Source organism: Pseudochaenichthys georgianus, chromosome 16, assembly GCF_902827115.2.
Source record: "Pseudochaenichthys georgianus chromosome 16, fPseGeo1.2, whole genome shotgun sequence".
Taxonomy (NCBI): domain Eukaryota; kingdom Metazoa; phylum Chordata; class Actinopteri; order Perciformes; family Channichthyidae; genus Pseudochaenichthys; species Pseudochaenichthys georgianus.
In genome coordinates this window covers 24,795,176-24,817,611 of record NC_047518.2, presented here as the reverse complement: position 1 = coordinate 24,817,611, position 22,436 = coordinate 24,795,176, and the positions used below count along the sequence as shown (strand labels likewise).

The window sequence follows — 22,436 nt, the reverse complement described above, 5'->3', positions numbered from 1 at the left end:
AGCGTTGCTCCAATTTAAAATAACCGTTAGACCCCCATGCTGATTTTTTTAAAAGTCTAAAATATATTTGAGGTAATCTAGTCATCACGTTTTTGCTCAAGATATGTAAACTAATAATTCCCCGAAGTTTGGAGAAATATTTCAAAAAAACTTTTGGTGCATTCTGGGAGGTAGAGCCGCCCCTCTTCCGGTTTTAGCCGGATATGGACTGAGGAGTTTGGTGAGGACGCCATCAACAATATTTCGGATGTCTTCAAATGTTGAATTTTAAGAATGATTATTTTTGTAATGTACTCTAAACGTATCTGTATTATCCCCGCCTGTACATATGGATGAGCTAGAGACAGGACCTCAACTATTACATACAAGTTGACGTTATCTCGATTTTTTTTACATTTGATAAGATACGTGCACTGTCTTTGACCAACCGTTACCTTGTTTTTTTGGATTTATGAAACTATTTCAAATGTGCACTGGGCTGCAGGCGGCATTGTTTAGTCCAACACTTGCGGACGGAGGTAAATAACGTTACCACTTACTGTACAGGGGTAATATACATAGTTTTATTTTTACATACGTGATAAACCGGGCATTGTTCGGAAGTCATACAAGACTATAAAAAGTTACCCACACTAGAACTGAAGCACCTAATAATGATTGTATTCACTTGTTATAGTTAGTTTATAGTTCGTTTTTTGGATGTAATCATTTCTGTCTAACAGTGAGATAATTGTATACATGTAAAACTTTTAGCACCTCCTGAAATTCCTTTTTGTGTTTTTACTTTAAAATGATTCATCCTTTCAATTATATAAGAATAGCATAACACAAAGACAATGTCATAAGAGAATCCACAGCCTTCCACATGCTAGCATCTCAATGAGGCTGTACTCTTTTTATATAGTTATTTCAGCTCTTTGACACACATTGAATAGCTGACATTTGGCTACATCTTTATCTAAATAAATTACTTAATAATGATAATTATTAATAATAATAATACAAAAAATCCTGTCTACTGTGATGCCTATAGGAGTCTTTCCCAAACTTGTTTTTTAAGCACTTCTTTCCTTTCTGATTTTGCAGACCACCTAGAAGTTATCCTCGACCAGTTCCTCATGTCTGAAGACTCGAGCAGCGAGGAAGGATGGAGTGGGATGATTCAAAAACAAAGGAAAAATGTTGGGAATGTGGCAAACAATTTAGCGAATTGACTACATTGATCTCCCACTACAAAAGCCACAACAACAAAGCCACCTGCCACATCTGCAAGGTTAATTTCCGACGCTTGACATCACTCTCCATGCACCTGGATAATGTTCACTTGCCAGCCCGCTGTGAAAAGTGTCATGAGGGTTTCAGTTCTGTGTGGGAATTGAACACACATGCAGAGGCTAGCTGCTTGGGATTTAAAAAAACTCCCTCTTTGCTTTCTTCGGTCATACATCCAAGTCAGAATAGAGACAACTTTCCTAACGAGACTGCACAGCAAATCACAAAGTTAGGGCTCTGGGACTCACTATCAAAGTCGAGGCCTAAACAACGAATTGAGATGAAACCTGAGATGGCTGGGAAACATGAAAACAGTATTGAGTATACAATGGTTGAAGATGATGAAAACATTGAAATAGATTGCGAGAATGCAGAGGATTCATCAAGCACTACATCTGATGAAGAAGTGAAGACACACTTTAATCCTTCAGAGTTGTGTCCAGAGGATCTCGAGTCAGATGGTGATTCAAGTTCTACTGATTGTTCTAGTGGCTCTTCTCATAGTCTGGACTCCAAATCCATGTGTGAGGCATGTGGTAGAGGGCCATACCGTTCAATGAAGCTCCATTTGCTGCACTGTAGTGGTATAAAGGTACAATATCCGTGTACAGTTTGCAAGAAGCTTTGTAAAAGTGAGGCTTATCTTAAAGAACACCACATGCCTTTGTATTCCTGTGCAGTCTGTGGCCAGGTTTTCCCCCACGAGAACTCCTTACAGCATTTCCAGTGTCCCAAGGGAACCAAATTGGATCTACTCCTCTTTTGTCTCGATTCAATGCCGCAAGTGTGTAAGATATGCAAATCCTTTTTTAGATCTGAGGAGAGCCTGTTAAACCACATCACCAGAGTTCACACATCAGTGGTCAGCACCAAGGTGTGCATTATAACCGATGCATCAGCGTTGACAGATAAAAAGGTTTCACTAGGTGGCACGCAAGCCATAAGTAGTCAACATGCTGTCCACCAGGTGAATGGGAAATTCTGTGATGTACAGACCCGGGCTGGTTTTCTCTACGCTATTCCTTCCTCTTTGTTGACCTCCTCCTCCTCCTCCTCCTCTAGCACAGGTAAACCTCTGTCTACACATGTGTTTGTCCCATTGGGTGCCACTGCTGCTTCCCACCCTGTCAGCCCACCATCGACCACCATTGTGGGCCTTTTTAAGAACAACAGCCAGGACATAGCTTTGAAGAAACGTATGACCAAGGGCTGGCGCTCCAAGGCCTCCTACCCCTGCAGGCAGTGTGGGGCCATCTTGCGGCAGCCCTCCTTCATCATCAGCCACCGCTACCTCCACAGAGGCCCGCGTTCACACCGGTGCCCCTGCGGCCGAGCCTTCAAGCACCGGCTGCACCTGCTGCGGCACTGCGTTCAGCACGCGGAGACCGTGAGCTACATCTGTGTCGGCTGCGGGGACACTTTCACAGGGGCCAAACTCTTAGCTGAGCACATGAAGGGCAAGTCTCAGAAGAGTCACCGTTCTGGACAGACTCGGAAATGTAAAGTTAAGAAAAAGTGCAGACTGCCTTTTACATGTGACTGCGGACAGCTCTTTTTTAGGCCTTCAGCTTACATATGGCACCAGATTAAAAACAGGAGAAAAGCGAAACGATTAAAGAAGCCGGTGAAATGACGAAGCAGACACATCGCTGGTTCCTCCATTGCTTTGATCAACTTACGCTCCGTCTACACTACAGGCATCGAAAAATGCTTTCAACGCTTCGCCCATTCATTTGAATGGGATGACGTAGAAGATTTTGAATCTTCGCCGAATTGCATTGTGGGGAGCATGGCATGGCTTTGCAAGCATCGTGAGCATCAAAAGTTGAGCAGTGTTCAACTTTTGATGCTCCCAATGCTTTCGAAGCTGACATCAGCCAATCAAATCCCGTTTATGCAAATCCCGCCAGTACAAGCGCTAGCCAATCAAACCGCGTGCAAGCTGGGAGAGCCAGAGCGCAGTTCATTTCCTCATATTCCAAACGAGAAATTACGGTAGCAAACCACCCGGTTCTTTACGACCATAACTATTTACCGGGATACAAACCGGAGGAACCAGGCATGGAGGGAGGTGGCAGAGACAGTGGGTGAAACTGGTAGGTTTTCGCCTGTTTGGGGAGTTTATATCCAGTTTACTTCGTTTTAACATTGCTATTGCTTTGTATGCCGGGGGCGGGCGGGAGATTCCTGATTGGTTGTTGGTCGCCTTGGGCGAAAGATTTTTTGATGCCTGTAGTGTAGACGTGCCGTTACTCCTTTCCAGATTTCTGCACAACACTTTAGAACAACAGTGTTGAATCAAAAGGGATGTATCTTTTTAAGACAAAATCAAAGCAAACTCACATACATTTGTAATGGCTTTTATTTATAAGCATGTCCTGGATGGTTGTTAACATGTTTTCACCATGTGCAAATGATACATAGTAAACAATGTTAGAAACAAGTTATTTTGATCATTCACCAGTACAAATTAACCCACAATGCACTTTGTTCAGTATTGGGTTAAATGAAAACACTCCAGTTTATACTCTGGAGAGAGAGTTAATCCAGTTTTGCTATTTTAATTTTTTTCATGAAGTTTCACATTTACCAGTGAGTTTCTGAGTCCTCTTGATTTGTTTTCACTGCAGATAATTCACATGTGTGAGACATTGTACAGGCCTTGGTATTCAGGTTGAAAATAGCATTTGACCTTTTTTATGCTTGTTATATAATCTTCATGTCAACTGTCCTCAGTATTATCTATGTTTACTGAAATAATATCCACTAGATGGAGCTGGTGGTGTACTGAAGGCAACTCATTCTCAGAGCATGTTTTTCCTGCATCAGATGATTACAACACAAAACATACACATTCATCCAAGAATTTTAATGGACTACTGTTTAAGGCCCAATGATTTTCAGATTGAAATAAAGTTCCCACAATCCTTGATTGAAGTTTCTTCTCTTGTTTGAGCATACCATTTAATTCACAGACCATTTGAGGGGGTTAGAAGAAAGCAGAACAATACGGATTGGAAGAGATTATATTAAAATAACCTGCAAACAATATTTAATCATGAAACTGTGGGCTAATACAAGAGGACCTGCATGCTGGAGATTTCTTTACAAAACTGATTAGGCTTACACTGTAAAACATTGCAAGAAACTTAGAATAAAATTAACAAAAAAGAAAATGTATCTTATTCCACAGGAATAAGGCAGTGACGGAGTCTATCATTGAAACTTTACAAATAGCAGTTAAGAGAACAGGCTCCGTGAAGGCTCTCCACAGTCCTTGTTTGAGATTAACTCAGTTCTTTGTACACTGTCACACATATAACAGCTGAAAACAACAGATTTATAAAATTGCACTGTGATTCTCCCGCAGTGAATGGAAGTCCTATTTTAATCTGTATAATTGTACAGACTCATTGTGCTGTGCACTCAGCTCAGGGCCAGAAGATGAGATGGTTACAAAGTAGTCTTCCAAGTTGTTCAGTAAGTTAAGAGTCTGGAGCAGCTCCAGGTGGAGAGGAGTCACTGTCTCACTTTCATGTATACTGTAGATGAAAACACTGATATGACGATATACTGTCTTCCGATATAATTGTTTGTTGAAACGTCACCTGCAACAAAAAAAAGGAAAATAAATGATACTAATAGTTTTCATTATGCAGCTCAGATACCACACCATACACTTTGTTGGTAGCAGATCAGTTCCACGTCGCTGGCAGCTCTCCTGTTAGTGGTGTTTACCTGATCTCTGTGTTGCGGTGGCGTAGGACATGAGACAACATCTCTGAGGTTTGCTGGAAGCAGCGACTCAGCTCGTCCAGCTTCTGCTCCATGGAGAGGATCCGCTGCTCCAGCTCCCGGTACGAGTTATTCCAATTGGCACTGAGGTCGCACATGATCATCTGCATCTATTAAAAATGGCCACACAGAACAGATTGAAAGATTCTTGAACTACAGCCATAAATCGAATATTGTGTAGAGACACATTTTAAATGAACGTTGTATATTTATAGGGAAGCTTAGACCAATAGTGTTAGACTTGAAACCATCCCAGTGCTGCCAACTTAGAAAGTGTGAGACTCCATTTGACACTTCCTTAAGAAACTTGGGTTTAAGAAAAAGACGCCAACATCAACAAATCTGGTTACAAAGGCTGCACTTAATCTGGAAAAACATCATATGAATCAATCAGTAAATGCATTTTAAAGTGCACAAATTAAACATTAGTGCTCACTGGGCAACATCTTTAAATCTTGGGTTTATTCCACATGGAAAAGTCTTCTCGGCCTGTGAATTCCTGACACAAATGACTCCTGAGATATTTTATATAGTTCTTTTTAACGAGCATTTAATGTGTCTGAACATCTAGCAATAAACAGCAGATTGCAAAATACTGCATAAATGTAAGTAGTGAGTGTTTTATGGGGATATTTGTCATCATTAGCCCTTTTGATAAAACATTCCTGTGACAGCTGTCGATTACCTTCGGGAGGTCCACCATCTCACTGACGTAATCCCTCAGCTTTTTTCGTTTCAGGCGTAAATGCCGAAATCTGTGCAGAAAGAAAGGTTGATAGATCTCAGTCATGTGTTTGAAAAATAATGGAAATGAAATTATATAAATGTATTAAATGTTTCATTGAAACACAGAAAAGTAAAGCAGTTGAAAGTAATTTCATGTTGTAGTGCAGGAAGATGTATGTATAGATTAAACAGAAGACAATATGATACAGCTAGCTGAGATAAAAGCTCCAATGAGTTCTGGCGTGCACACCTACAGAGGGAACTTCCCTATTTTTGGACAAACAGAAAAGTCCTGGCACAACACAACACCCCTGATTTGTGGAGCAGAGGAATATGCTGACAACTGTGTATTACACCTCCCAACAACATGCAGGAGTCATGCTGTGATTGTTAAATAGCTATAAAACATTTGCTGGGAGTTTTTTTTGACATATAAAAGGTGAAAAAGGGCTAAATTGAGTATCTGGCGTGTCTGGGATAGACGAAACCTCACCAAAAAAAGAAAAATGGAAACCAATATTGCAACCAAGCAGTCATTCTCTGCAGGTATTGGAGTAATTGTCTCATTATGATGTTCTTAATTTAAAAGTGTGGATGCCTAACACTCCTACTTTCCACAGTGTATTTATTTATAGTAACTCTGCCCGGTGTTAAGCAGGAAGTACAACCCCTTCCCTTCTAGGCAAACACACACTTACACACTGTTGTCAGGATAATGAGGCATGCAATCACACTTGTGGACTTCCTGCACTTGTTCTTAGAGGTGACCAAAAGACATAACTGTGTGCAAATAATGACATCTCCTTATTTTAAATCTCTCAATAAGTGTCTCGGAAGGTTGTGTACATCACTTTAAATAGTAAATAACAAAATGTAAGTAAAACGTAAACATTTGTATTAGTCAGTTATTGGTCAGCATGTCTACAAAGCTTGCCTTGAAACCTGTATATTGGAAGGGTGCACCCGTCCCTTGATCACACATGCCCTGCCCTCATGAGGCCAACAAATCTAATTATTAATCTGAATAACACATTACAAAGTGTGACAGTTAATGACCCGTGATATACCCAACCCACCACTAACTTACATTTCTCGACCAGACACACACCCAGACATCCTGCCTGGAGCTACTTCTCCTTGCAATACAGTAACTCACACTCTGATGGCTTCCAGAAGGCATCTCTGGTGTCTTCGGTGCTCACCGCGGTTGCCCTTTGTCAGGTTTGCGCGGTGCAGAAGCCAGCATTCCCTCAGCACGTTCGCAGCTGCGTGGCGGATCTGGTGAAGAGACAGAAACATCAAACAGGGTTATAAGACCATCAAGGTAAAGTCACTTAAACTTGCAAGCTTGATTGAAATCAACACATGGTGCTTATTGTGTTTTTTTCTTCGTCAGAATCTGGTTCATATCAATCATTTAAGCACAGGAAGTAAAAGTATGAGTCATCTGAGGCAGCTGATTCAATCCAGATAGTCTTTCCTGTTGAGTTGAATTGTACTATGATTATTATTTCAGATAAAACACAACTTTGAAGTTCTTGTATTCCAAAAAAAGCTTGAATACAAGAATTTGAACAGGCCACTCAAGAGACAAGAAGTGAGGTTTCACCTTTTTGCACCTTTCTCTTTGATTCTATTCACGTCTGTTTGTCTTCCTGCCCAAATCACCGTTATTGCCCTGTGCTGATGTCACTCGGGCCCTGTTGTGAGGGTTATTAATAGGGGCTGTCAGTGTCTGCATCCAGATGTCTTCCCTTGTTCCCATCAGCGTAAATCTGGACTTCACCAGATAGCTCAGGATGCACACACTCATACACACTCACACACACACACACACACACACACACACACACACACACACACACACACACACACACACACACACACACACACACACACACACACACACACACACACACACGCACGCACGCACACAAGCAAGGCATAAAGATGCACCTTGTGACAGGATGCAGCCAGTGGGAGAAAGGAAATGGTTGTATCCTCCGAAGCAGTGCACCTACAGTCCGACACTGCCTTACAGTTTGGTGAGAAGCTGTAGTACTGAACATAGAGCACCAACTGACACTAAGATAGGAACTATATCAATCAATTCACATTATGTATAGTCCTACGCCACTTTGCTGGCTTTATGACACTGTTTCCTCAAGTGTTTATTTATCAGACACCTCCTTCTTCCTAATAGTAAGCAATCCTGAATCCTGTCCAAGCCACTTCCACCCACACACGCACTCACAAACACACACGTATGTAAACTCAACCGGCTTCCTGCCCATCGCTGCACAGTCCTGAACTGACACAAGTTTCTTTCCTGACAGAGATCAGATGATTTCCTCTGTTTAACGCCTTGAAAATGCTGTAAAGGGGTTAGGTTTCCCCCCCCTATTTTCCCACACTATTCTGTCCTCTGGTGTCTCTTATTTAAGGAAAAAAAATCATTCAATACGATTAGAAAACCAAAACATGCCTACGACACGGAAAGTAGTGATGCTTCCCTCCTGACTTCTCCATACTTTGTCATTCATCTTATTTGTCTTGCAGTAACCTCGGATGTAGGGGAGAGGGGCAGTAGAAGTAGAAGTGTGTTAAATTATTAGATCAATATTATAACAAAAATAAGAGCTACTGTTTTGAAGTTGAAGAGCTCCTGTTTTCACACATGATATACATTTTCTTCATATCTTTATGTTTTTGTCACAGATGTAAATGAGCCTGTGATGTCATTAGGTTTTATTTCATCCAACGTTTGATTGTAAATTCTCCACAGAGAATTGTTGAATTCTGCCATGGTTCCATGGTTGTTTTGTTTTTTATCAAACCACCAGGATTGTACAAGTTAAAGACAATTATATGCAAATAACACATTTTAAATGACTGACGAGCATTTTCCAAAGCATAACAAAGCGTTTTACTTATTTGTATTGAGTTATGTTATTGTTGTCTGGCTTTGCAGAACAGATTTTTCAAATCATTCTGCACTACCACAGCTGCATTAACACGCAATGTTCCAGTGACCTCGACAAAAATAAATAGTGTTCATTGTGATGGATTTCCTAACGTAAACACGTTTCAAGTTTCTGCAAGCTGATTTTTAAACAGAAATCTAAAATATGACAGCACGCTTTGAAGTTGGAAGTCAATTATATGCATACATTGTAGTAAATGGGCCAAAACATAAAAGAAAAATACTGGTATCTGAAGAAGAAGAAACAGCAAGTGAAAATTGGCCATGTACTTACATTCAAAAGTCACATTTGTGATCAAGAAACTGTTGCAGAGAATAATTCAGAAATTGGTGATTGTTCTTCATATAAATCAAGACAGCAGATAGCCTGCACATCTTCCGGCGCAGACTGAAAACTCATCTCTTTCGACTCCACTTCGAGCGATAGAATTATTAACAAAGCACTTATATACTAACAAAGGACTGGCTTAACTAAAGCCAGTTGAGTAGCACTTGAAATGTGTTAGCTCTATGAAACCTGATGTACTTATATGATTCTGTTTTCTTCAAGTTTGTATCTTGTTGGTCGAACGCACTTATTGTAAGTCGCTTTGGATAAAAGCGTCAGCTAAATGCAATGTAATGTAATATATAAACTATGACAATTAAACACACATTTGCTGTATAACTTCACTTACCCTTTTAGAGATCTGGAAGTCCAGCATGAAGAAGTGCACATGTTTCTCTCCTTTGTTCAACGCCAGCGTCTTAGTAACAACTGCCACCAGCATGGCAGTGCATGCAACACCCTAAAACACAACACACCGTCACAATTACTGATGAATCTACTATCCATCTTCTCAACAGAGTTTTAATAAACATGTAAGCGTTTGCCATTGATCCTGGAGACTGTAGTGATATCAACAAGGCAACACTCAAGAGAAACTTGTACAATGTTTTTAAGCCTGACATTGTCTAAAAACAGTACATCGTGTGTGTTACCCTCATGGGAACATCACGTTTTTAGAAATCTGGATGTTGATCTGCATACCTCATATGGTTTTTGTCCAATAAATCATAGTTATATTTACACAGAGAGTTCAATGGTTAAGCACATGCCTCTGTGGCACTGTTATAGTTCTGGTTTCCTCTGAGAATAGCTGTGTGCTATTACTGTACAGGGAACTACTGAATGACGGTGAGGATTTAGATCTTTATATTCACAGACATAAATACGTCATAGAAAATCTAGAAAAATCGCTGCGATGATTTCATGTCCACCACGGATAATGATGAAAGTCTTTACCTGTTTTCCTTTTTTCAGCTTGCATTACAGAGAATAAAAAGAAGAGAGCAAGATCACGAGTTAGAAAAGAAAGGAAAGGTTTAAAATCTATTTTTTATCATCACTTCAACACCTACAAAAGATCTATAATTACACCCTCTGTGCAACCGGGGAGGTACAAACTCTTTCCTTGCATCCATCCACACACAGTGATGTAAACAGCATGTTCAGCCCCTGGAAACAGCTGGAAATGGAGTTATGGCTGGAGTCGAGCATAGAGACGTTCAGCTATATTACAGGTGTGAGAGCGCCAGTCACTGGCTCCCAAAACTGCCCTGGTGGGAGTAGGGCTTTTTTTCCCAAATCACGGCACAGGTTGGCACACCCTCCTGTTGTACTGCTGCCAAATGCAATAAACTACCTAAAAATGGATATGGTGGAAAGTTTTCCCATATAAGGATGGAAGCTTATAAAAACAAGGGAGATGGAGAACGAGAGAGGGGAAAGATTGTTTTCCACTCTGTCACGGAAGTGTCGGAACTGGACTCGTGCCCACATCCAGATTCTTATCTGTTTGGAACAGAATTTAAAGCAGCAGAGGTGAGGCAGTCAACCCTAGTCTGTTGAATATTCAAACACACGGCTACTCATGCTCTCAGTGACTTTTTGTTTATTGTACTTGACAACCCTTTGTATTTTTATCTCTGACTCTCCCTTCCTCCTTTTATCAGTATTCACCTTCCTCTTATTTGCAATACCATAACATGACAATATTATCTTACTGTCACCAAAAAAAACGTTTTTCTTCATCTTACCATTTGAATGGACTATCATTTTTTTATACTTTCTCTGTGGGCTACTTTAATGATTGTATTCTATGTTAAGAGATAAACAATTAAGCAATATTTTCAGAGTTATCTGTGTGGTATGGCAAAGAGAAAAGCCATTTTGGGCAGCAAAACAATGACATCACACTCCATGCAGATGTTTTGTGTGGACTGCACAGGGCCCACTGCATGCTGACAGTTTCCCTCCCACAGTCTTTTTATGTGAGTGCCTGGTACCACCAAGGTCCTGCACAAGCAACAGCCATTAATATACGGCTGTGATCTAAATCATGCACACAAGGGAATGAAGGCATTCAGGTCAGTCAGCGCCGCTAGGGTGTGTAGCTGGGCAAAAAGCGTATATGTATCCAAGATAACTAGTGCAGAATAGGCTGGGATGGAACACTAGAGACACAGGAGAAAAGTGAACCAAACTGAACTGACCCGATATCAAATGGGAAAAACTAAATAGGAAAAAGGAGGATGAGTTGCTGCTATGGAACAGAACCAAAACGGAAAGGAATGAAACAAACCAGGGAGGGTGATGTGGAACAGAACAGAGCAGAACAACATGGAACGGAACAGAAGGCAATATTATAGCATAATCCAGAACATGAAATATTGGGAGGAATGGAACATAACACAACAGCATGGAACAAAACGGAGCTAATCATAAAAGAATAGAACTGAATAGAAACATTCAAATTATATATTATACGGAGAAGAAGAACAGTTACAGAACATCTTGTTTTGTGTGCCTTATCAAGCTGGTTTTGCATGCAGAGAAAACATTTTGTAAGGAGTTTGTTAAGTTAAGAACGCATACAGAAGGGAAACAAAGATAAGGTGTTCTTTGTGTTTATCAAAGTAAGCATTTAATGTATTTTGAAATAAAACCACTGCTGCTGTTAGGAGGTCAAAGCAAGTACTAGAAATTAAATGACACATACAGTAATTGCCTCGGCACTTGCTTTATGTACTTCAACATGCACACAGTTTGACAAAAAATTTTTTTTTTAAACTTTGTATTTCATAATCAATCTCAAATCTCATTTTTAATAATATGATTCTCAAGATGCAACCCAACCTACTAACCATGACTCCAGTGAAGAGACACACTGCCTTTCCACAGCTGGTGTGGGGCGCCACATCCCCATAACCCACTGTGAGGAAGGTGATGGCTATGAGCCACATTGCCGTGTCCATTTGGCCTGTGTTTGTGGCAACCTGGGTCTGCCTGCAGAATGGAAAAAGTAGGAATGGTATTAAATAACCAAACATATTTAAGTGATAACTAGTACAAACAGAATGACAAAAACCCTGAGAGTAAAAAGTGAAGTATCATTTTATTGTGATATCACCCACCCTATCCATTTGGTAAATTGCTTTAAGACAAAATTCTATATTTCCATCTTAGCTACTGTAAAATTGCTTAAGATTCCTTACTGTAGGTAATGATGGCAAAACATTGGAACAAAGAAACTGGAAGTGTACTAAATGATTCATTACAATCAATCAATTTCTCTTCAATTATTTTCGAATGACTTAGTCTTTTCTGGGAACCGTTGTATGATTGCAGTTATATAGGATTGTATGTCTTAGCTGCAGCAATAAATGAAACATATCCTTGTATCACAATGAGTCTTCTTAGTTGAATAAAGGTGTGGTCTGTTAATCAAACTGTGTAATCAGTGCAGATGCTCGACAGTACTTTGGTAGTCAGGAAGTGTGTACCAGTAAACTTGTAAATCCATAAAAAGCACAAGTTCAATGTACACTTAGCAGAAACCGCACAAAGATGTTACAAAAGTGTGTGAGGGATCGACTGTCTCCTGGAGGTGGTAAGCAGCATGACTGGTATAACAACTCAGTGTTAAAAAGGCTTGGTGGTCTTATCAGCTATCAATCTTAAGCTCTTTATGACTTTTGATAAATGAAAACATACCAGACTAAGACATGTGAAACAGAAGGCTAAACCTCCCATTAGGGTTCAAAAGAACCAATTACCTCACTGTTCAAACAGTCTGCGGAGGATAAAGTTGACATTTAGTTGGCTTCTCTTCAACAGCAAATTGTTAGAGTAACAACATAAAATTGGATGATAATCAGATCAGTTAATTGGACATCCTTCTGAACAGGAAGGTCAAATTGACTATCAAGGTTTAAGGAGGACGGTTAAACTACCAAATATGTTGTTGTTTTAAATGTTAATGTATGTGACGGGGAGGGGAAGTTTGTTGGAAAATAGTAACAGTCTGTACGGTGGGTTTATGTATGTAGGCACCTAGGAGAATAACATTACATTTCCTTAGAGAGTAACAGTGAAAGAAACATAAAGTAATTATTGGTGGAGGTACGGTTTACTTTTTGGATGATTGTGTGCTGTATTATGAGTGCTAAGTCTAATCTTTCAGAAATCACAATTTCAAAAGTTCTATATTCACTATTGAGCACAAAAGCCCCTGACAACTGACAGAGAAATGCAGTTCACTGTAATATAGCTAGTTAGGAATGTTAGTGTCAAAACTAATATTATCCACATTGATTATTGGGGAAAGCAAACATCCGGCATTCTTTCGCTGTTACCTTTTCAACCTAGGTCCAGTCAATATTTGTTAAGCAGGAACAGCTCTATCATAAAACTAGAAACAATCAAGCAAAGATTATACTCAGATATGTTAGAGGGACACTGTTGCAGGCTGGTGACATTTTAAGTGAAGTTTAAAGGAGACCTATCATGCTATATTTGAATAATATATTGTAGGGCCATACCTATATAAGGTATATGTATATGTTTTATTTTTCAAAATACCAAACAGATCACGCATTTTAGCCATGCCTCATTTCGCTCTATTTTGCTCTCCTCCACCCTGTCTTTGCATGCTGCAGCTGCAAAGGAGGGGGCCGAGTTACGAGTGTCATGTTACCATGCTGTTACCATGCCGCTGTTACCATGCCACGGCAACCTCTCATTCCCCTGATTGGTGGAGAGTTGGCCATATAGGCAGAGCTCCTCGTCACTGACGTCAGACTATTTTCAAATCTGTATCAGTCTGTATCAGATCCGTTAAAGCCCCGTTTTTAGAGATTTTGGGTATGGAGGAAAAGAGAGAGGGTTGTGTTTTCTGACACTTGGTGAGTTCCCTGACACACCGGGGACCCATTCATGTATAAAAGACGTACAAAGGTGCATTTTGCATGATAGGTCCCCTTTAAGCTTTGAAGGAGGATTTTAAGATTTGCTTTATTTTAAGCTGTAGCCTATGTTTAAAAACTTGGGATAAAAAATACAAGTATTTGCTTTTTAGAGTTAAAGGAGAAAATGAATACTGCCCTTATATCTGTACACTAACCTGAATTATCAGGCAGCAGACTGTTAGCTTATCTTAGCACTAACACTGGAAATGTGGAAACAGCTAGCCTGACTCCATATGTCCAAAGGTTAAAATGAGTTGCTGCTTCAGGCAAGAAAATAGTTTGACACATTACCACTCGTAAAATCTCATTTAATTTGGCCCTTTTGCCCTACATTGGAAAGCATCCATGCTGAGCTAAGCTAATCATCTTCTGACTGTAGCTTCAAAGATAACATAAACAAATGAGAGTGCTGTCAATCTTCTTCAATCTTTCTTTTAATTTACAGCTGTAACTTATATTAGTTTAAGAATTCAACTATATTTCAAGGTAGACTGGCAATTGAAGGCTTTCCCATTCAAAACAATGTTTGATGGATGCCCCTCATCATTTTAACAGACAATCTCCAGGGTTGATGCAAGTGTCTCTTATTTGTGAATATATTTTGTAAACTTGTACCTTTGCACATATACAGTTCTCTTCCCTACCTCTCACACAGAGTAAGCATCCAGGAAGCAGTGAGCCAGAAGAAGAGGATGAAGGCCAGCAGGGTGCGCGCTGGGTATTTGTTCATCAGTATCTTGAGTACAAAGCGAAAGGTGAAGTTGATGTTGTTGAGCGAGCCGATGCTCCTGTAGGAGGCGCTCAGCAGCACTTTGCTGTGCAGCAGGATGGCTCTGTGCACCAAGTACAAGCGGAGGAACATCAGGACTGATAACAGCAGCTCCATGTCCATCAGGGCCCTGCCATGGTGGATGGAAACACAGAGTGGAGCTGAGGAAGAGGAGTTTGTGTGGAGGCCCACCTCCCAGTATGTGCCAACAGGATGGATGACGCAGACCAACAACTCCAGAGTGATCACAAGCACCCTCTGGCTGGTCATGGCAATACGCCAGTCCACCTGGTTGTGGTCAATGACAAACAGCTGTAAGATGTAGGATGAGAGAAAAGACAGAGTGAGAGAAGAAAAGTACAAGAGTGCTGATGGAAAGTAGTAAGAATACAGCACATCTGAATGTTAATGTACGGAATTCACTTTGAAACGTACACCATATATTGTACGTAACACTCAATATCGTCTCACTGTCACCAACTTAACTTCTTATTTTCTTACGTTTTCCTAAGAGTTTCCTTAAACCTTGGACTAAATATATTTTATAATTCTGTCATTGCAGCAAATAAAATGCTAATGTGTTTTTTCAAAAAGAACATCCAATGTCTAATCTCATTATGTGTCATGCAGGAGTTGCAGAAACTTCTCAGTGAGAAGATCAATGGTTTTAAAACCTCCAAAGATATGAAACCACAGATATCTAATAGAAACCGGAAGGAAACTTGTATTCTATGATTTCATACTTGAGAAATGAAAATGTGTTCTTCTGTCAATATATTTCTTAACTGTGGTCAGGTGAGTCAAGAGCATACAAATATTAAGCAGGTTAACTTTCTCCTGTCCTCCACTGATTTTAAGGGTCTTAATGATTTGGCTGACTTACGTAGTTTGTCACATCTGAAATACAATATTTAAATCAGTCATCGCAAAACATTGCCTGTGTCTCCACCCTCGACCTCCCTTATCTCCTCTTTTCACTTGCTATAAGTTTGCTTGTATCAGACACATGTGACTTGCAACCAAACTGAAAACACTGTAGTTGAGAGTATAAACCCAGAAGCCTGACCCAAAAAATGTATCATCATAACTAAGCTAATTAGGAACAAACAAAAACTGGTACAAAAAGTGATGCACAAAATATGGCAATGATGCATCTGTGCATGCACACTCAAAGGCTACCACTCACATTCTAGAACACAATGAAGGCGCCGGTTGCATACGAAATGAGAAAAGCCAAACTCACCCTGATGTCCTTATAATGGAAAGCTATGATTAGGATGAGGAGACACCCAGTGGAGAGGCTGATGGAACAGTTGATGAATAAGGCAATGTTTGAGCCCTGGGAAGGAAATGGAGACATGGGAGATAAGTTGAAAATATGTTATTTCTTACCGTAACTGTTGTCCATTATCAAGGTTTTATCAAGGCTTTTACTTACAGACAGTGACTTAGTAAGACTGTGTCACTGCAGGCACATGTGGCCACCTGATGGACCTTTTGCAGTACAAAACTTACATTCCACTGTGGCAGAATCCTAGAGAAGTAAGTAGTTCGTACGTAGAAAATGTAGCTTACTTTTACTGTAGTTTGAATGTGCTTTCCACAATTAATCCAATCAATCTCTCTCCAATTCGTAATGCTGTTAAAACGGTGTAAACCACCATAATAAAAGTTGTGCAAGAGATTTCCCTTCTATAAAACTTAATTTAGAACAAATTTTAAAGAAATATCCTGCTGTTTGTGTTATAAGAACATAACTGGTGGCTACAATTAAATGTGTGCCTTTCCAGAGCTTAATTTAACAGTTCTTAGGCCCGATGAAAGTGGAATTACTGGTTCAGAAATGTACTGCAAACGGATATATAAAAGCCACTCGGTTACAGTAACGATTGCTCCTGTAATTAAATACTTTCCAATCCAGCAAACTGCTGGGGAAACAGATGATTTAAGCATCGGCCTCTGTCATACCACCTTTGTCTCAGCAGGTTAAAATGAACCTATAACCTTCATTCAACATGCAACGTCAATGGAAGTTTTAAACAGTTCCACTGCATGTGGTTTACAGTTAAAAAAGATAATTACAAACTTTCGAACTTGAGGAAACTTGAGCGTGTAGGTGGTTTGGTGTGACGTCGATTGGCAAAGTACGCCATTTTCCAGTTTCTCACGTAACGTTCACATCATGTCTGTATTTCGTCCAGGGCTAATTAAAAGACCCCACAAAAGTTCAACATTTCACCACACTCCATAACAGAGATTTCAACAACATGTTGAAAACTGTTATTTAGAGCCCAGTGAACCTAATCTGGGTTAACCCTAACACAGTTTCAGTTTTCTCATATTTTTGGACAGACATTGAGCCACCGTCAGTTCAGGCCACCCAAGGCATAGAAAAAAAAACAAAAAACGAAATCCAGTGCAATAGAAGGTGGTCTGGTTTGTAAGAACTGAACTGAATAAATATTTGCCAAAGAAATACTACAAACATCTGACTAAAGTTTTCTTATTTGGTTTGTTAGTTGGTGTGGTTCCATTAGCTTTCATGTAGATTATTGTGCTCGTGAAGGTTGAGGTATCCTGTAATTCACTTAAGGAAAGGCTAAGACAATCCTACAAGACTATGTGTGTGGTGTGGCTGGGCAGTCATAGGAAAGGAGATACACAGCGCGTACAACCTTTGCGGGTCTTGTTAATACCAAAAAAAAACATGTGTTAGTGTGATAAAGGGTAACTTGAAAAAACTATTTGGTGATACGTATTTTTGTTTGAATTAAAGCCCTGAAGAGGTAGACACTATACAGGACAGGTGTGGCTGATAAGCTGTCAGAGACAACAAAAGCCTGCAGATCACTTGTCCTAAAACCCAAGGTGAGTAGGGCACTTCATTGCACGCTGTTAAACAGGCCATCCTGGTCCTCTAATTACTGCTGCTTTTCATCTTAACGGTCAGATACAGAGTCTCATCACCCCTCCCAGAAATCTGGACTTTTGACTTGCCATGATAAGAAAAACACAGATCTAAAAAAGGAAATTAATGATGGCTGAATTCCACTAAGCTGCTTTTATTTTTCTCAAACGTACCTACCATGGTTTCCCACACATAGACTATACTTGGGCGGGCCGCCCAGGTATATTAACGGCCGCCCAAGTATATTTCACGACCCATTTAGGTTTTCTTTTTTTCTTTAATAATTTAAGCCATCTGCGATCGATTAACTTGTGGACAATGATCCCTCGCTCTACGCCTCCTGTACCCAGTCCCGGACTGGCCATCGGGAGGACCCGATGGCCTGGCCTGTTAAGTGGCTTGCCTCACACAGGGTGATTGGCCGTCTACATGATGTGGCCTGCCGACATGGCCACTGTCATACAGATCATACATCAAAGCCGTTGATTGGTCTCTGTGTCATTCAAGCTCGGGATAACCTCAGCTCAGGTGAGGTAAAGGACTCTCTGAGTGTTTAGATAGTTAACTTAGTCTAAGTTCTCAATGGGTCTCAAACGGATTGGTCACCATTCATGTAAACACATATTTCCATTTGAGGGTGTCAGTGTTTTTTCACATTGGATATGGTATGTTATTGGTTATTGCCACGATTTTATGATTATTGAAATCTATACAGTTCTGTTTCATATAGGTGTTCCCATAGATCTAGTCTCTTTATTTTCCCCTCAAAGTGCACCAGATTGATGCATTTAACTCCAAAATAAATAAATAAATCTTACTGGGGGAGCATGCCCCCGGACCCCCCTAGAGGGTTTGAGGTCCACCCCCACTTAAAATCACATGGATAGGTTCCTAAATACATTTACCATTTTTTTTTAAATAGTAACCCATGCCCATATGTTTATTTGTGGGTAGTAGATTTCAACTATAGGACTATCACTATGAGCCCTGCCTGTACCTGTTCGCTCTGCCATCGCATGGACGGTCTGCTAACAAACGACCAACAGAAAGGTTAATGTTGTTGCACGTCACAAAAAGGCACGTCACCTCAACCCTGATGTGGAAAGATAGCCCGAAGTACCGTGAGCATTCTCGTTGTAGGGGAAGAGGTGAAATGTGGAAAAATGTTCCATAAATACCCCTGTTTTTCATGCATAACTATTAAAAGGTAATTTAAATATATCACTTTGTTTGTAGACTGCTGTTAGATTTGATTGGCCTACAAGCTCCAAAATATTCTGCAGTGCACTTAAAATGGGCTTTAAAAAGAAAAAACAATACTGCTGTAGTGTGCTTCAGGCCACTGCAGGGATGCCGTATTTTTTTAAACAGCCCCTATCAGTCCACAGGGGAGAAAGATCTCACGCTCACACTCACACTTAATGACATCACATGAAGTTTAAAGATGAATGCTAAAAACAGTTATAAGGCCATGGTTAAAAAATAAACGCTGTATACCTCCAAAATAATATGCTTTGACTGCGGCAAAAGAAAACTTTTTCCAGTGCATCAGCTTTTCCATGGTACAGAAGCTGATGCCTGTTGTTAGGAACAGACAGACAACACCTGTTCTTGGTTCGTATTTGTAAACTGGAATAGTAATGTCATATTCGTACCAGCACCGTTAATTTCACAACCATGCTTCTCCCAGTCCAACTCTCTCAACACGGAAGGTCATTTCCATAGATTTTTTCAAAAGATTGTAGCTGATGAATGTGGGGGCTCTTTGACACTGTAATCAATCACTGACTTCACAGCACGGAGGTGGTCTGATGTATTTTGTGGCGTGCATGAGAACTTTTTTCCACATGTGGAATTGGCGTGTGCTGTAGGAAGTCAGGGGAGTTAATAATTTGTTGATTGTGTGGCCTGGCATTGTTATCCACTGAGATCTTCATGTTAATGTCATGAGGCTGTGCTACCAAGTAGTGTGTCTGGAAATGGACTAACTAATCAGGAGGTCAGTGGGGGTCAAAGCCCAGGTGCAGGCTCTGCTGTTGTGCTGCATGAGGCTCTGCTAATCAAGGAAGTTGTTATGATAACAAATACAGCCAGTTGTGTGAGGGGTTTTTCTGCATCATTTATGATCAATTACGTTTCTGAAATATATTGTGAATAAAATATGCATGTTTAAATATTCATTTATTTGTATCCATTCTATAAAAAGTATAAGTAAAAAACTATTTAAAAGAGTTTAACTGCGACACCAGCAGTCGGATAAGAGGAGATTTGAAGAATCAGACCAATTGTTAACAGTTTTTCTATCCACTGATGATATTCTAGATTCTATCGTTTGATGATGCGTTCAAGGACCAACACCAAGGTGTCTTGACCAGCTGACAACACAAAGTAGGATACAAATGTAGGTAATGTTTTTTAAATGATAGTACTTTGTAAATGTAGATGGAAATGGACGCTATACGTTCATCTATCCATGGAAATGCTTGCAGAGAGTGTAATATGTCACTCATACATTTTGATTTGTGAGATTGACATTTTCAGTGAAAACCGGGATGGGCTAACATGCTGCAAGGCTATGGCTTTAAGATAAAATATGCCAACAACAAGTGTCACATTTCAAACATTTACAATCTAATAATATGATTATGTTGTGCAGTTTAATCATGATGAGGTCCGTGTTAACCTACCGGTGTATAAACGAGGGGACATATCTCGGCGTGGATTATTGTGAGAAGTATCCCGAGTAGAGCAGTCCCCAGAGCCAATGCGCAAAGTCGCTTTTTATCCTCTAATAAAAACTTTCTGTCTCGCAGTCTGTAGAGGTCGTCTCCCTCCATGTGAGCTGTCCGCTTCCCGGGAAGTGACAGCGGCACGGACACTTCTGCGGAGTCTCCTCCGTTTCGGTTGATCAAGCCATCGCAATTCACACTGTCCAGTTTGGAGTCGCCGTGCAGACTGCGGGTTGTCATCTCCATCTCCAAAGCGCATGCGAGGTGGTTGCCTGTCCCTCTCTCCCTGTCGCCGCTGTCCGTCGCTCCGTGCTCTGCCTGTCCGGTCTCCCCTTTGCTTTCCTCCCGAGTAGGGGAAGGCATAGTCCGCTGGGCGCACTGTGTACCAGGCCCTTCTCTCGTTTGACGCTCATCGAAGTAGCGGATTTACCAAAACACTTGGCTTAACACACCCTCACCTTAACACTCCTACCAACTGGTGTGGCGTGGTTACGCGTAATGATGCCATTTGGACACTGCAGTGGGCGATGTACCCTTTTTTGCATTCGCTAATAGTAAACAGTCTGACCCCAATTAAATTCGTTGTGTGCTGTGCGTGAGTAGTATGGAGCTATATCAGGGTCATACGTTTGGATCTTTCAAAAAAATACAATTTATTTGAAAGTTCAAGTTCCTTAACTTTGAAAAACACAATGATGCATTCAAAATAAAACAAGTAACCTATTTTAAATAATTGTTCAGGTTGAATATTATTTTTGTTTCAGTTCAGTAATTTTTTTGAATAAAATATTTATTTTCACATTTCACTGTTATACATATTTTGATATTTGAATCCTTATTTTTTTCAGTTGGAGATTTTACCTTTTCAGATTCAAAACAATAATTTGTTCAGGTTTCAAATCTTGTTTTTTCAGTTTTCACAATTTTTTTCGACTTCAGATATATTTTTTCGCTTTCAAACTTTTGGCCCTGATGTTGCTTGGGGGCGTGGCTTACCAAAGAGTAGTTTGGCATCCTGAGTGACAGGCCTCCCTCTGTCATGTTACCCTCATGGATGTTAGGTAGCGCGAGAAATATAACTCGACACTTTCTATACACAATACTCCCGTGATTGGAGGTAAAACTGATACCAGCGTCAAAGTTCCGTTAAGCGAGCTGTTGAGCATCGTATAGTTCAGAATACCTTTATTAGTCCCACAGAGGGGAAACGTACGTTGTTACAGCAGAAAAACAGCCACATAGGCCTACAGCTTAATGTTACATTATGTTACATAATGTTACATGCATAACATTGTATTACAATACAATTTACAAAATACACATCCTGTAACAGTTCTGGGGATTTAGTAGCCAGGTATTGCACATAGTGGCGAAGTCACGCCCATCTACTTCCGCCCCATGGGACCTTATTTCTGAAAAATTAGTCAATGGAGAGAGAAAACTTCTCTTTCGATCCCGTTTGAATTGTGCCATGAATTACACATATGATATGATGTTTGTCAATCTTAAAAAATAATTCAAATAAAAGTAAAATATCAAAATAAATATCAAAATAAATATTTTATTCAAAGAAATTGCTGAACTGAATCAAAATAATATTCAACCTGAAAAATTATTTCAAATACTTATTTTTATTTTGAATACATCATTGTATTTTTCAAAGTTCAGGATAAAAACTTGAACTTTCAAATAAATTGTATTTTTTTTAATGATCAACACGTATGACCCTGATATAGCTCCATAGAGTAGTCTCAGAGGAGCATGGTCACGGAACTAGATGTTCAGGAACATAACTTTTCAATTGATTTGGATACGTCTGATAACATAAATTCCAATGTTGGTGGAAAAGCTAATTTAAACATGACGTTAAAGTTTTGTTTTAATTACCAGGTCACAAAACACATTATACCTTTTCTGTAGAAAAAAAACTAACATGAAAGAAATGTTATACATGTTATCATTTAT

At 39.9% G+C, this 22,436-nt stretch overlaps 1 protein-coding gene and 1 long non-coding RNA gene across 2 annotated transcripts; one reads left to right on the top strand and one right to left on the bottom strand.

The window, feature by feature from the left end:
• The first annotated feature begins 216 nt into the window (after positions 1-216).
• On the top strand, positions 217-4,204 carry LOC117460925 (uncharacterized). The gene is made up of 2 exons (XR_011644622.1): positions 217-518; positions 1,087-4,204. It is a non-coding gene; the product is annotated as an uncharacterized lncRNA (long non-coding RNA).
• On the bottom strand, positions 4,205-20,990 carry kcnn4 (potassium intermediate/small conductance calcium-activated channel, subfamily N, member 4). The gene is made up of 9 exons (XM_034103355.2): positions 20,430-20,990; positions 16,078-16,173; positions 14,710-15,146; positions 11,963-12,104; positions 9,454-9,564; positions 6,950-7,071; positions 5,753-5,822; positions 5,011-5,177; positions 4,205-4,880 (listed from the first exon to the last, which is right to left on the bottom strand). Exons 1-9 carry the CDS (start codon positions 20,832-20,834, stop codon positions 4,877-4,879), a joined length of 1,554 nt encoding a protein of 517 aa, XP_033959246.1. The 5' UTR covers positions 20,835-20,990; the 3' UTR covers positions 4,205-4,876.
• Positions 20,991-22,436: the final 1,446 nt, after the last annotated feature.

Coding starts and splice junctions, on each gene's coding strand:
- kcnn4 (XM_034103355.2), bottom strand. CDS start 20,834: ATGCCTTCCCCTACTCGGGAGGAAAGCAAAGGGGAGACCGGACAGGCA. Junction 15,147..16,077: donor TCCATTATAAGGACATCAGG/GTGAGTTTGGCT, acceptor TACATCTTACAG/CTGTTTGTCATTGACCACAA. Junction 12,105..14,709: donor ATGCTTACTCTGTGTGAGAG/GTAGGGAAGAGA, acceptor TCCATTCTGCAG/GCAGACCCAGGTTGCCACAA.